Source organism: Rattus norvegicus, chromosome 11, assembly GCF_036323735.1.
Source record: "Rattus norvegicus strain BN/NHsdMcwi chromosome 11, GRCr8, whole genome shotgun sequence".
NCBI lineage: Eukaryota > Metazoa > Chordata > Mammalia > Rodentia > Muridae > Rattus > Rattus norvegicus.
Window position 1 is genome coordinate 65,659,445 of NC_086029.1, and position 16,731 is coordinate 65,676,175.

At 40.6% G+C, this 16,731-nt stretch overlaps 1 protein-coding gene across 1 annotated transcript in view; it reads right to left on the reverse strand.

Annotated features, from left to right (window-relative positions):
- Morc1 (MORC family CW-type zinc finger 1) overlaps window positions 1-16,731 on the reverse strand; it is a 205,472-nt gene that overhangs the window by 17,659 nt on the left and 171,082 nt on the right. Inside the window, exon 20 of the mRNA NM_001172090.1 lies at window positions 15,967-16,071. Coding sequence (NP_001165561.1) covers window positions 15,967-16,071 — 105 coding nt within the window. The remainder of the gene's footprint in view (window positions 1-15,966; window positions 16,072-16,731) is intronic.

A 16,731-nucleotide genomic window follows, 5' to 3' on the forward strand; every position in this document is an offset into this window, starting at 1 on the left:
ACTGTGCAAACACATAGGACATAGAAAAGAGTCAAATGCTTGAAAACCAGCACTCACGCCACACACAGGAGACCATGAGGATATCAGCGCCAAAGTATGATCTGAGGCAGTGAATGGTCACTGGAGACGGCCATACTGGTGGGGCCATCCAGGACAACCACCTTTGCAATGGTTCACTCACTCCTAGTATCACTACAGGCTTTTAAGAAGACCTATTTATTTCTAAAATTGATCTTATATATGGCTTTAATAGTATCTGCAGCACATGAATCAAGTATTTGACTCACTGGGAATAAGTGTGCAGTTTGGGAGAGGTTGATGACACAGCTAAGACGAAGTAGGAGCTCAGTGGGAGAAAATGATGGAGGCTGTTTGCTGGGGTGGGTACTAATTCTAGTACTCCAGAGACAGAGGCGGGCAGAGTCTCTATGGAGGAGATATGTGAGGGTGGGAGAGGAATACCATTCCTTAAATTCGTAATCATCATATTGGAGATTCTCCAGGATCCCAGTGACAGGGCTCACTGGAAACAAGTTTACACTTCCAGAAGGCAGTTCTATAGATGAGATGAGGGGAATGGGGAAAGGGGGGAGGGGCAAGAGGAAGGAGGGGGAGACAAGGGGAAGGGGGAAGGGCATGGGGGAAGGTGAGAGAAATATGAATGTGACCTTGAAGGAAAAACAAAACTCAGTACGAAGCCTTTAAATATGTTGCACATTTTATCAAGATAGAAAAACTAAGCAGTTAAAAATTAACAACATAAAAGATTGGGAAAACAGAAAGAAGGCAAAAGTTCCACCCAAGCTCTGCCCTGCCTTTTGTTCTGGAGACTCCAGCCCTACTCCATGCACACTAGACACCTGAGGTGAGGTGTGGGGCGCAGCTTGCTTTCTGAAGATCCTCTATCCTGAGAGTTTCCTTAGCCTTCCTCATCCACACACACCTGCTAACCAAACTTGCCCAGAAGAGGACGTCAAACGGCCTTTTCCCCTCTACCTGGAAACAAAGGTGGATTCCTGCACAACACTCTGGAAACCTCACTGTCTCTAAGCAGGTTAATAGGCACACATGTAGCCTAGCAACTGAGCAACTAGAGCTGTCCATCACTGCCCTTGCTATTCCATTCAAACAGAAAGAAGAGCCTCCCAGGCAGGGGAAACAGTTGCTTTTCAGCTACTGTGGTGCATTTAAAATATTTTCACGCTTACACTGTAACTATCTGAATTCTCCAGGAAAAGAAATGAAAATGCACATTTCTGAGACTCATTTTGTGACAACCTTGAAAGTGACTTTCAAATGTGTGCCTTCCTATATTTCTGACATCACACAAAATTAATGGTTTTCTCTGCTGTGTAAAGAAAAGCTACATGATACTAAGTTTCTCTATAGTCAGACTAAATAGCTTTGAGCAGGTTACAAGTAGCATATTTTCCACAACAGTTAAGAGTGACTATAAAACAATCTTAGGAAAACTTTGTCTGCCATTGGATACCAGCACTTTATTCTAGTGTGTGAGTGAATCTGTCCATGGGTATCAATTTTCTCTGGTGACTTGGCATATGATGAAATAAGACAAGAACTTGTCCAATGGAAGCATCCATTCTGAACAAAACTGGCACACACCCAGCAAAAGAACACTTCTTGTTAGTGTTGCTTTTCTTTAAGCATATTTTAATTGATTATTTAGGAATTTCACATCACGAACCCCGATCTCACTCACTTACCAGTCCTCCCAGGTCAACCCCAATCCTTATAACCTTCCTACTCCAAAAAAAGGAGGAGGAGGAGGAGGAGGAGGAAGAGGAGGAGGAGGAGGAGAAACTCTACAAGTCCAATACGTGTTATCCATCTGGAGCATGGGCAAATACCCAGTGGTCAGCTTAAAAAAACAAAAACAAAAACAAAAAACACTGGGTCCTTCCCCACATGCACCTCTGCCAGAATCCCTCAGTTATGGAAAGCCACACTTCAATGTCCTTATCACAATTTTTAAGAGTTACCTTTAATGGTTTCCTTTCTAGGCTGTTACTTTTTGGGGGGTAGTGGGTTGTAGAATGGGAATAGGGGTTGTCACAGAAGAGTTCTACATCCCTTTTTCTCAACTGTGAGTCTGCAGTCATTAATACCATGACAAAAGTAGCTTCCTTGCCCTTTACACTCAGTAGAAGCATGGATCGTGGACTTCCACATGGTCTCCAGCATCATCACGTGCCAAGAACCTTAGCAGGATCTCTGGTGTCAGACAGATCACAAACATCAACATGGCTCTCTGCTCATCAGCATGGATCATGGACACCATCATGGTCCTTGTGGCAGCACAGGCCAAAGACATCAACACAGTCTCCTGGACAAAAAGGGCCATGGACACCAATTTGCACCCCAGTGGTAGCATGGCCAATAAACATCAATATGGCTCCACATGGTAGCACAGACAGTGGCCTTTGGTGGTAACACAGGTCATAGATACTAACAGGACCCCCAGCTGCAATAGGACACAGTCATGGCTGTCAGTGGCAGCATGCACCACAGACATCAACATGGCCTCAGGTAGCCACACAAGTCACTCTTATCAACATGACCCCCAGTGGCAGCATGGCCCATGGGGGACTTCATCTTATTAGTGTTCTCAACACAGGCTCATGAAGTTATTGGGGGCTTTTTTTCTTTATTCTGTCATTCATTCTACTGTGAATACAGTATTATTGGGGCTGTCTCCACTAGAAAGCAATACAACCTCAGACACCTATTTTATTTATTCCTTTGCTTATTTGGTTTCTTGAGACAATGTTTCACTGTGGAACTTATATAGATCAGGGTATCTTGAACTCAATATCCACCCACCTGCATCTGCCTCTTGAGTAATAATACTAAAGGTATATGCCACTATGCCCGGCTTATTTCCCTTAGCATTTAGATTTAAAATATAGGAAAAAAATAATTAACTCACTGCCTACATGTCTTTAAGTAATATTCTAGACATCTGTTTCTGAAAGACATTACCTTCTCTTACAATATAGTTTTGTTTAGAGGTCCAAATTTGCTCAGGGTGACACAAGAAATCTGTCTTTTCATTGTTTCCTTACCTTCCTCAGTAGCTGGACTATGGTTTGCACTCGGTAGTTTGGAAATATCTGCTAAGATTTTTATTTAAACTATAAGACAGATAACACCTCCCAAATGGTAAATGAGATTACAATTCAACCTTGGCATGAGTTTAAAGATGCCTTAGCTTCAATTTTGTCTGCCACAAGCAGGGTGGGACTTAATGGATCAGCATAATTCTGTGGTCAGGCTGCCTCGCTGGAAGAAATACATTCTAAAGAGAATGTGTGTCCCCTTTATTGGATATAACGCTACAGAAAGGCTGGACCCCAAGAAAGTAGAATCTCCCTGACAAAGCCACATACAGAAGGGAAAGTGACAACAGCCCCTTCTCAAGATCCAAAATATCACATGGAAGGAAGAAGGGTGGAGGTATTAGGGCTTGCCCAAGACCCATTAAGGGAAAACTACTTATCTTTTCTGCATGAATAGAATCCGAATTCTATTGCTCAGATATGGGGTGGCAACTTGATGCTCCAAAGTACTCAGTGGTGGTAGCATCCCCTACTGCTGATCTTCCCCATAATGCAATTATTTGCAATTTTCCTGGTAAACTTGCACTCTTCTCTTGCGCTCCAAGAAAAGGAGAACAAAAATAAATAACAGCAACAAGGAAAGCCTGACACATCCTCTTCCTTACTCTGTTTTTCCTATGGATCTAAATCCCAAGCAGTCTGTGCCGACATTGAGCATCCTTGCCCATACTTTGAAGACTTCTTTCCTCCATGAAACACTGTACAAACTCCCCTCCCCAGTCTAACTGTTTTGCTCTCTCTCAAACTAAGTGGCCCACGAGTTTCTTTCTGAGTCCTATTTCCAAATTCCCATATCCTCAAGACGAAGAACCCCCAAAGAAACTGAGAATCCCCTGTAACATCTTTAGATATTAAAATACTGGACTGTAAGACATGACATACAACACAATGTATTATGTCCCAGCATCTATTCTGATGGAAAACTTAAAAAAACGTCAACACTGACACAAGTCTGTGCGTTCATCACGGAATGTGCTTTCCCTGGCCAATTGCAAAAATGGCCCAGTCACGGTTTCGATCATGAACCAGCCTGCCTCCAGGTTAGGCTTGAAAGCCATCTTGTAGTAAAGACAAACGGACTCATTCCTCTTTATGATTAAATCTCTGTGTCTCAAGAATTGGGCTGTATCCCATTTATAACCTTAACTACAAATAGCTCTGTACTGTGTGCTCCAGGAAATGGCAACCATGTTTTTGTTTCAAACTCATCTTGCAACCCCACCATTGATTCTGAAGATTGATGTAACTACTTTATTATGGCCACTTTGCAATCATGTCTTTCTTTCAGGAGGTCGTTATGACCAACTTATTATGCTTATGTTTGACTCCTGTAACCCTGCCTATTTTGCCCACCAAATCTGCCATTTAAAACTCCCCTGTCCCTGAGCCGTAAAAGCCTTGTCTTCCTCACATCTCAAACCATGCCTTATGGGGAGGCAGCCCATGTACATGAATGAAAAGCATTGCCTTAATTAATTGTTTGCTTTAATTAATTGTGTCCTGTTGATTTGAGTGGATGATCTTTCTCTTTGCATCTTTGGAATTAACACTGCAGGTACAGGTTCTGAATACACCTGAGATTTTTATGTGTCTTGATTTAACAATAACAGTCCTTACATAGCAGAACTCCAAGAGATACAGCCAGTCATCAAATGGCAGACACCCCAAATGGTTCAGAAGATCATGAAACTGCTTTAAAGAGCCCAAACACGAACCAAGAAGCAGTGTTGGAAGTACACTGACCAAAGAGAAACTTACCAAGGGCTGGACTTTCTTGAGACTCCAAAACAAAGTTCTGAAGTTTGTGTTTGGTTCTGCTTTAATAAGCAGAGGTAAAACCAGCAAAAAGGGAAAACTAGGAAAGTGTCCTTGAGAACAAAGACTCTAGCAGCTGCTAGAACAGTCATCTTTCCTCTCAACTTGCTGTAGGTAGTTGACACCCCAAAATTATATTTTTCTCCCTAGGTTTGACTACCTGTCTTTTTCAGTAAGCCACCGAAAAAGGCCAAATTATGCTAAAGGCGCTGGGGCATGCTTTTAAAACCAGCATTCCACCTGAGGCACAGGAAGGAGAATCTGGATGAATTCAAGGCCAGCCTGCTCTAAGGTACATAGTGAGAGCTTATCTCAAAAGACAAAAAACGACCAACAAAAAGAGGAGACAGGGAGAAAGGGGGGGGTGTTAAAGAATGAAAGGCCAAAATAATAGTGAAAAGTAAAAAAAGAGAGGGGGGGAGGAGATTTTTTTCAATGTAGCGACATTATGAAGGAGAACAAAGAGATCTGATCACACCCCAAGCTCATCTCTGGGGTCCTGACATAAGGGAGGCTTTAAAACGGGAAGCATGAAATCACATAACTAAACACTCCAGCAAGGTAGGATACCCTGCCTCCCACTGTCTCGGCCCTGAATCTTTCCTTCAAGGTTATTTGACAAATTTTAAATCTTTCTCCAAGAGCTGAGCCTTCCCAGGGGATTTTCCCTGGGCTTTAGCCATTTTCTCTCTTAGCAGGAGATTTCTAGGGAAATTCAAATTTCCAGGAGTCTATTCTTTCTGATGGTCTAGAGGGAAGCATGAATCTCTTCAGAATGTATTTATTCCTGCCAGGCGGGCCTGTTACAGGATCAGCTGCTCACTCTGTGAAGTCTCTATGTCAGAGGACCAATAAGCCCGGACTGTATTGGGGAGGAACATGGGGAAGAAACTGTGCAAAACCTGATTTAAATGTTGCTAAGAAACTTGGGGACTGGGTGGCATCCTTAAGGTTTCTTTCCTTCTCTTCCTTTGTGTCATTCCCCCTCCCCCTAACGTTATTGTCAAGGACTTAAAGATATCAGGTAAGTAAATGTCCCTCTGTCAATTCAACAGGCTGTTTTTCCTCTCCATAGTTAATGTTTTGTCACAGGCCCCTCCCTTTCACACGTTCATTTTTCCACTAAAGGTGAGTTTGTAGTGCAATCGAGCCCTGTGAAGCTCAAAGTCCTGCTGTTTGCAGCCTATTTTCTACTGTATGAGAAAGATCTTTAATAAACAAAACAATAAATACTCACCATCTGGTGATACGAATTCTGCAAACAAAAACATACCAGATGAGAAAGAGGAACATAAGACCTTGTACAAGCCAGCCACCTGACCCATGTTCTCTGTCCCTTTCCTTCCATTTCTGCTTTGCAGCCACCTGCCCCTTCCCCTTCCCCCTGCCAATATGTCAGTCGCCCTCTGATCACAGGGGCCTCTGGCTCTCTCTGTCTGCGGACTTGGTTTTTCTCCTGGACCCATTCGGGTTTTTTTTGGTTTTTTTTGTTTGTTTGTTTGTTTTGTTTTGTTTTCTCGCCTCCATTCACTGCTGCCCTGCTGCCATCCTTGAGCTCCTTTCCTACCTAAAATTACAACTCCTTCCCCTTGCCTCGCTTTCTCTTGAGCACATAACATGACCTACCTACCATGCAACATGTCCACTTAGCCATCTAATGTACCATCAGATCCCTGCCCCCACATATCAGGTCCCATGGAAACCCTAGTTCCCCCAAAGCGTGAATAACCCCAAAATGAGTCTTGGCTCAGCTCTAGCTGCTCTAGGATTGCTGACAGAATTACTCAGGGTAATTCTGTAAGATGGGTTTCTGTCTGCCAAAAGATCAACTTCCTTATTGCCTTGGCTACAGACTCTCTATACACATGTTTCTGTTACACATGTCAAAGTCCATGTTAGCACCCTGGCCCTTCTCCTCTATCCTAAGCTCTCAGGCTGTTTGTATTGTTTAGATTTCCACACTCTTTACCACATGCACAATCTTTCCCTCAAATATTTACCTCATCTCCTTCTTGTATTATTTCCAAGCAGTGAGATCCTACTGTTGTTATCATTGTCTGATAAGGGTTTTTTTTGTTTTGGTTTTTTTTGTTTTGTTTTGTTTTGTTTTGGTAGGGGGAAGAGAAAAGGAAAAGTCCACGACTAAGGAAAACAGAGTGAAAGCCTCCTGCAGGCTCTGCCTACTTACTGTTTCAAAGTAGCAGGTGTATGACTTCCTAAACCCTTCTCCATGGGATTCTGAGCTAACGGGTCAGAGTTCACTTTTTTGTAATAAACATTCCTGTTGTAACCTAAAGTTTAGCCAGAAATTCCATAGAAGAAACATAGAAAGTCTTGCTTGGAAACTTTGTCTGCATGAGTGTGTATGCACGTATCTATCTATCTGTCTGTTTTTCTGTCTGTCTATCCACCCACCCACCCACCCGTCTGTCCGTCCATCCATCCATCCATCCATCCATCCATCCATCCATCCATCCATCTCTCTCTATCTATCTATCTATCTATCTATCTATCTATCTATCTATCTCTCTATCTACCTATCTATCTATCTCTATATAGATAGAAACAGAGACAGACAGAGAGAGGGGGAGGAGGGGGTCCACTGTCTCTTCATTTTTTTTTTCCTTTTTTAAAATCTGTATCCATTTTAAAAGACAAATATAGGTCTTGCTCCTTCAAAAGTCTTTTTCATTTCTCTAGCACGCAGTCACTCTTTCTTCTTCTCAACAGTGCCTGTGACTACATATGAATGCTACTGTCATTTGTAGCCAAGCAACTATGAGTTGGAGAACAATAGGCCACAGCCTTGATTCTTTATTACCATCATTATTATTTATTATTATTCATATGCTTTCAATACCTGCCATGATACTTCAAAGCAGAATTCACAATGTAGTTGAGTTCTCACAAAACAAATCTAAGTCTACCAAAAAACACTGAGAACTTTATTAACAAATAAAGGAAACATTTCCGTTTAGCAAAACTATAAATCAACACAAAACTGCCATTGAACATCTACTTCATAGGTATAAAGGGTTGCAGCAGAAGTTTGCTGGGCCACTTACACCCAATTCATTCATGACAGACATTTTCTCTTTTAGACATCATCATTGTCAGAACCAGGACTCACGGCCTCTGGGATCACAACCTGCCCTTGCTTTATCCCATATTTCCCTAGAGAATTTTGCTTCATCTGTTCCCTTCTTCTGGATTACCAAAGGTAGCTTTAAGAGACACATTTCATTTTACACAGGATTATTTTGATTTCATCACAACCAATTATCCCATGCATTCCTGTAGCAACCATGGCAGTAGGTGATATTATTATTTCATTTACAAAATATAAACAAGAGCAGGTCAGAATTTGATAAAAGTGGCAAGCAGCATATAGGTTTGCATTTGAAACTGCATCTTCCCTTAAGCTACAGCCTGTCACCTTCCCATAATACAATGCTCCTCCTGGGATAGGATCATGGGTGCCTGTTATTCTTCCCTTTCCTTTAGGGTAAACTTAAGTATTTTATCTTTTTATTGTCCCTCCCAATCTCTGCCACAATAAAGTTTAGTAAATTTGCATTCATGATTTGACTCATGGTGGTTGGTAGTTCACTCACAGGTCCCTAATATTTAGATTCAGTCTAAGTCACCCATGAGAGGCTCCTTTGTATGTCTCACACATTCATCTTCTGGCTGTCTGTGCAGTCTGCCGGTCGGCTGATGGATGACTCAGGACAGGACTGAGTATAGATAATTCCCTCAAAGCCCTTGGGCATCTCTGAACTATATCTTATGACAACATTCCCCAGGAATATTTTTGTAGTATTAGAAACAGTCTTCATACTTTCCTGGTTTACAATAAGGCACCCAGGAAGGTTGATTAAGAAATGGTCCTCTTGGGCTGGAGAAATGGCTCAGTCGTTAAAGGCTAGCTCGGCTCACAACCAAAAATTTAAGAAGTGGTCCTATTTCAAAATGAAGGCAACTTTAATATTACTGTTGCATTCTGTGTATGTAATGACACCAATGCAGTTTCTTATAAACACTTCTTAGGATGCAGAACAAGGAACAAGGTAAATACATCAGAGGTGGGCTCTTTGCTATTCTTTTTGCTTTATATGATTTTGGGTTAGTCGCTCTATTATGTTCCTTGCCATATACACTGATGTCCAAAATTTAGCTGCAGTTCATCCAGGTTGTCCTCTGGGTTGGATTTTAACCACCCTAAACAAAGTCTAGGTGACAACTCAGCCGCTCACCAAGTTTTTACATGGAAGCACTGTCACTGGTCTGAGGCATTCAGATGGCCCTGGTGCTTTCAGGTGTCTGCTCTGAGAGAATGACGGAAAGTAAGGGCAAACCACGTGTCTTTGAGGCTTAGTTTGGCTCTGATACAGAGAGATGACTCCATCTACTTGTTCCTTTATTCACAGATCTTTCCCGTGCTCCAGTGTTGAACTCTGTTCTGATCGCTGGTGGTTACCTCTCCCCAAAATATCTAAGACTCTATTGACTCTTAAAAATATTTCTGCCAGAATGCCCTGGCCATCAAGCTTTTGAAGACAGAGTTCTGTTGACAGACCTCTTAAATTTGGAAATGCTTGAGACAGAAAACAGGTCAGAATATCAAGTATTCATCAAAAAGGAGGGCAGAGCATGTTGCTTTGAACACAGATAATAAATCCATATGCCAGTCTGTCTTCAAGACCTGGTCCACAGAGGGAGAAGTTTCTACAGAGAACAGCGAGTTAAAGTCAGTCTGATCAAAAAGGCTATATGAGAGGCTGGAAGAGAGAGCTCGGCGTCAAGGGTATGTGTTGCCCTTTCAGAAGCCTTGAATTCAGTTTATAGCAATGACATGACAGCTTACAACCACCTATGACTGTAGTGCCAGGGCACCTGATGCTTCTTTTGACCTTCTCTTGCATACATAAGATGCACACATGTAACATGAAGGCATATGCACATAGAATGAATAAACACACCTAATAAATAAAAAATAAATATAAAAAAAAACTCAGCACAATTCACGTTGGCCCTAAAGACTGCTGATATAGGACAATACTTTTTTTTTAAAAGTTGTATAGTATCTCATTATTTTAAATCTAAACCATGCATGTGTGACCATGGTACAGAGATGTTTGCACATGTTTTTAGCAAACTATGTTTGATTCATACATTCAAACTAGCAACTGAAAATTACTGGAGATGAAGAGAGATATGAGAAAAGAATAACCATTCATCCCTATTAGAATCATAAAATTTCTTCATAAATCTGGAAGGTGAATGAAGGCATGCACAAAAGCGTTTGCTATTCCCTCTGTCCCATTTGCGTCTCAGAAAATATTCTCATTCAATTTCTCAAACTTGTAGTTTTTTCAAATTGAGTTTTCTTCAAACTTATCATTTGCTTTTGCAACCATCTGTTGGGATGACAACCTGATTACACCACTGGCTTTAAGCAGAGACCCTCGAGGGAGGTTAGTCAGTGGCATGACTTGAAACAACTTGTAACTCTTTGATAGGCTGCTTGCTATTCTCTTTCCATGGCTTCCTTCTCTTATGTTGCTTCTGTTATGCATGATGAGGTAATAGCTGTCCAGACTGCCTCCCTTTTGAGTGTGGAGGCAGGGAATGGGAGACTGATACAATCAGATCCAGTCCCAGCTCTTGGGTATGGAACCCATTCCCAAATTTTTGCTGGAGTCTGGAGTTGAATTGACAGTTATCACACAGCAATGAACAGGAGTTTTTTCCTTGAATTTAGACAAATCCCTGGCAGAGATATAACACTATGAGCAGTAATGGGGGAAATACAATAATGTTTACCCAGACTTTGGTACTACTGACAAAAGTTGGCATGGCTGGATAGAATAAAATAGCTTCCACTTCTTTCCCAACTGGGATGAAGTATGGCACATTAGAACTTTACACATAAGCTTGGAAATGCTTGAGGCAGAAAACGGGTCAATAGCAAGTATTCATCAATGAATGTGAGGAAACAAGGAAACAACAGATGTCATGGGAAAACTTAGTGCTAAATCTATAGCCACAATGACATTCAAAATAAAAAAGACTCTCTCCTCCCTAAGAGCTAAGAGGAGAGGCTACCCAGGAATGCTCTTACAATCATCTATAAGATGATGTGTACAGAATGCCAGGCTGACAAGAAAAGATGAGTACTGAGAAAAGAAAGAAGTATTCTGTTCAAGTTAGATGTAGGGAGGATACAGAGAGACGGGCTTAAGAAAATGTATATTAATCTGAGTCAGGACTCAATGCTGGATTGAACGGTTTTTTTTTAAAGGTCTATTTTTATTTATGTGTGTATACATGCTGTGTGTGCGTGTGTGTGTGTGTGTGTGTGTGTGTGTGTGTGTGTGTGTGTGTGTTTATACATACCAGTTTTTGGATGGTTTGGCTCTTAAAAATCGATTCAAGATTCTGGCCTGTAGATACCCATCTATACAATTTTGGAAGTCATTTAACCCCAAATTCTTAATGTCAATCAATATACTGCATGGGTATTTCTTGGAATCCTCATGTTTGAGTACAGAAGGTTGGTTTGTTTCAGCTGATCCAAGAGGAAGAGGCTGCTTTGATAATTGATGAGTTATTACACAAAGAGCTAGAAGTCACAATGAGCCCTGAAAGAAGGAGCAGGAGTCACGGTTGGACAGTTGAGGACAGTGAGCACCTCCAGTAGTGTGACCTTGGGAGACCTTTTATTCTCCTTATCCTTGAAGTGGGAATGAGAGTACTACTCCTCAGACTATCAAGAAGATTAGATGAAGTGACTCATGGAAAAATTCCTCCCCCAGATTTCATCCTGACCACACAGAAAAGGGAACTAAGGGAACTAATTTCAGTAAAACACTCAGACACACCCTCATTCCGTGCCCTAAACACACACACACACATACACACACACACACACACACACACACACACACACACACACCAAAATGTGTGAACAGAAATGATAAATTTGGATCACACTAGTTTTCTTAAATTGCCCGGGCTAATAAAATTGTGGAGAATAACAAAAGAAGTTTGCTGACGTTTGGATGAAGAGTCCAACACCAATCAGACTGGAAGGCTAACTAGCACATTTGAAAGTAGATTATGATTGTCTTTTGGAAAATTCTTCATTATCTTCAAGGCAGTTTTTTCAATGTCTAGAGTATTTCAAGCTCACTAATTCCCAGTTGGAAACTCCTGCAGATCTGAAAGATATGCAAGGTCTAACCAAGAACATTGTGAGGACTAACTCTTATTGCATGGACTCAGAAAATGAATTGCCTACACTGGCTGAAAGGCCAAGCATAAATTTAAAAATGCTGTGGTAATGACAACAGTCTACACAGCCTGAAGCAACTGCAGACAAAGCAAATGAACCCAAAACCTAGGAAGAAAAGTTGTATGTGGGGAGGTGGGGTGGAGGGTGGGGTTGGGGGGGTTAAAGGTGACACAGAACACGAGGAAAGGAGGACATTGAAAATATTCCTCAGGGTAGGCCCAGGTCCAACAGCAGATGGACAACACAAAAGAAACTCAAGAGCACCTCTGAAAGTTCTTTGTCTCATAATGTTGTGTCTACACCTTTTTTTTTCTTTTTAAACCTTATAGATCCTTTGCATACATATCATGGTTCAGGATTTTTTATGTTTCTAAGGAATTGCTGAGTGTTCACATGTTTGTGTATCTGCTCTATACGTATTCTCATGGTTCCCCTGCCTCCTCCCAATCCCCAGCTCTTTCTTGTCCTGTTAGTTTGTTTAATCCTTTTTCAATTTGTTTTTATCTCATTTTAATTCTTAGATGCCCATTTTTTTTTAACTAGAGACAGAAAGGGTGTGACTCTAGATGAAAGGGGAAGAAGGAAGAAACTGAAAGGAATTGGGGAAGGAAAAACTATAATCAAAACATATCATGTAGGGAAAAATCAATTTTTAATAAAAATATAAGAAACAGACTACAGGGAAAGAAAACGTTAGGCTAGTAGATGAAACTGTTAGAACACTGAGCCCCAACAGTGAGGTCATGTGGGAGGACACATGATCATGTGACTGGATACTAAGCAATGGTGAAGTTAAATTACAATGTTCAGGGCAATCAGTGCTATCATTATTTCACTTGAATTTGGAAAACTGTCAATTCAAGAGTCAGTGAGGTATTAAAGTCAGAACGGAGGAAAATTAAGTGCCCTGCTGTGAAAATGAATCTTGTCTAAAGGCAAGTGGGTAGACATTATTAACACAGTCAAGGAAAAATATGCTAATAGAAATGAAATTGTTCCCTAGACAACATGAAACCAATACAGTAGAGCACAGCCAGGCATGAGGTAAGAGCTTTCTATGGTGGGCTGAATACACCGTACATCTCAGTCTATTATACTTGCCAATAAGGCCCTAGGTCCAACAATCAATTAACCTCAGTAAAATAATAAATAGTAGCATGGTAGGTGAAGGGAAGGTGTCTTGTGTTGTAGTTAATTTTTCTTCCTTAAGTAACAACCTCTTGTACCACTGTTAGCACTGACTGCCATCTTCCCTCATATTCAACAAGCAGAGCATCCAAATGAGAAACATGCATAAAAACACATGTATGTGCTCAAGTGCACAAACATGAACCCATATCTACTACACCACATGCACACACATGGGTGCACACATGCACGCACACACACACACACACACATACACATACACACACACACATACACATATATACACACACACAGTAATTAAAAGATAATTGTGAAGGATCATAAGGCTTAAGAATCTTCAACTTTTCAAAAAGAAAGTACGGAGAAGCATTCATAGGTAATTACGTCCCAGTTGAATTATTCAAATTTCAGCCAAACAGAAATTAATGTACATCTTGGTAATGTGCATTTATGCAAATCAACTACTTGTATGAGTTTGAAAATGAATACTCTGATAAGATCACAGAAAAATCACCCACCACACCCACAAAAAGACATCAGAATTTACAAAATACCACCACACAAAGACACATAGGTAGTTTTGGGAATAAGCACTTACTAAAAGCTTGTGCAAGGTTTAGAAAAGATGACAACAGAACCGCTCCATGAGAGGCACATGAAGAAGTTGGTGCCTCTGCAAAATAAGTGGTGGCCTAACAGTCCCCAGGTGCAGCTGTGTCAAGCTGCCTATGACAGAAGTCTTGTGGTTAAAATGCTGCTCGTGCTTCTCCCTTCCTTTTCAGCTTCTGGTTAAGTTCTGACCTCTTTTCTAACTTTGAAAATGCTTTCACATTTACTTGTTAGAGTTTAGTTCCTTGTCATTGATATTAAGGGTTTTTTTTTTCTTGCTCCCATACATAAATTATTCCTTTTCCTTTTAACCTTTCTTTTTTCCTTCCTTCCTTCTTTCTTTCTTTCTTTTAATTTCTTTCTCTCTCTCTCTCTCTTTCTTTCTTTCCTTCTTTCTTTCCTTCTTTCTTCTCTTTCTTTCTTTCTTTCTTTCTTTCCTTTCTTCTCTGTTTTCTTCTTTCTTTCTTTCCTAGTGGCTTCTTAAAATGATAGCAATGTGCCTCATGTGATGTCTGGAAGGAGCAGGACTAGGCTCAAATATGGAAGAGAGCAGACTAGCTACGAAATCCTTGCTAGAGGGTGGGAAATGAGCACAGGGGACTTAATGGAGCTCTGTTTGAAAATTTCCATATTTATTTTTTCTAAATGAAACCTCTCTATCATCCTATAGTAGACTGCCCTAATGCTGCTTATATTCTAAATACTGGTTCTCAAGATGTGTTTGCCCCCATGGGCAGATCCTCATGAATAAAACATGTGATGCTATGTGAACCTTGCTCCCCAATTTAACTGGTGAATAAAAAGTTAGATCCTGTGATTGGGCAGCAGAGGGAGAAAAGTGGAACTTGAAGATCAAGTGAGGGGGTTGCAAGTACAGCACGGGGAGGGAAGAAAGAGGACGAAGATGGAGAAGGCCGCCATGAGAGGAGATGGACAGTGAGCACATGACCAGGAGAAACAGCAAGAAAAGGAACTTTAGCTGGAGAGTACGTTAGAATAGCTCCCAACCTGCTCAATCTAGGCATATGGTTTGTAAGCACAGTACCTGGATTGTGTGTCTTTTATATCGGCTAGCTAAGTTTATAAATTCATTTTCAGTAGTCTATTGTATGCCTTGCACCAATTATGATCTGCTAAAGGGAAGTAAAGTCAGAAGAAATATGTTCCCCATTGGGCCAAGTACAATTTAAACAATTCATAAATAAAAGAGAATGCTATGTAACATATGGACAATGGTATTAACAGGTCTTCACAAGGGAAGACATGGCCAGTCTTTGAATCAGTCAATGACTGGCGAGTCAATAACATGGCCAGCCCTTGAATCAATCCTGACCACCAACGCATTGTCACACTTGGCTTTGTAAACTCAAAGTGATTCCACAGTTGCCAAGATACACGGCTGTTGGATACGAACCATCAGTTAGAATAAAGATACATTATCTAGTGGAGTGAGTGGAAAACATTCCCATGTTTCCTGAATTGATTTCTCTAAAGGGCTTTTGAAGAATTTAAGTCAATTCAAAATTATACTTCAGGGACTGATGTTATAACTTAGTGGTCTCTAGTCCCACAAAATTGTTAGACAGACAGGTAATAAATACATAGTAAAGATCAGAACATCAAAAGAAAAATTACATTTCTGGCAAGAGTCCATATTTTAAATTGCATATTATTTGGTTTGGGACATGGGGCTCTGATATGCTCATCAAATTATATACACATTTTAATACATTTACATATATGTCAAAGATCTCTTAGCCTGAAAAAAAAAAGGAGTCATAGGTCGCATTTATTTATCATCTCTCTGGTTCATGCAGACAACAGTCAGTATCTTTAGGGTATCCTCCTTCATCTTCAAGCAACAGAACTATATGTTTCACCCCAAATCCTATAGACCCTTTAATTTTTACCGCTGTGAACCAGTCTTAAGGTGCCCTTCATCAATGGGGTTCGTCTTACCACAGTTACAGTTGGATCTCTGCTGCTAGCTTCAACTTGAGTGAATGCCTTGCGTTCCTGCACAAGGTTTTCACTCTGCCTCCTTTTCATTTCCCGTGAAGAAACCTAAAATAGTATCAAAAATTAAGCAAGTGTTAGAACTAATCAATGGTAAATGTTAAGCCACTTTCATTATGTCATAGAAACTCTATTAACTGCATGGTAATTCAGGGAAGATTCAACTTCTGATCTTTGTTCTCAGGAACTATATGATTGGCTGGATATGGTAACACACTCTTAAAATCCCAGTACTTAGCAGAATGAGACAGGAGAATCACAAGCCAAAAGCAATCTATATAAAGAAGGCAATGAACAATGAAAAGACATATATCATTCAAATAAGTACATGCAAAGATCAACTAAGAACACAGAACAATTTTATTAGAGAACAATTACCTTCGTTTTAAATACTTACCAAAAAAAAAAAAAAACCCAAATGATCTCCTGATATATCTACTTCACTTTTTGGTTTCCATGAGTATAATATCTTCCAAAACTCTTTTAAGCATAATCATTGAGCAGATCCATGTATCAGTTATCAGTCCCAAAGAGGTAATTCTTCCCTCTGCATCTTGGTACTGATTTTGGCACACAGTGTAGGTAACCACTGGATAGAATACTGCTTTACTTGCATAAAGAAGAGATAGAGTGAAACAACCCTCAGTGCCGTGCATCCCTCTCTCATGGCCATGTGTGATTCTAGTAGCCAATGCAGGGCAACTGTCT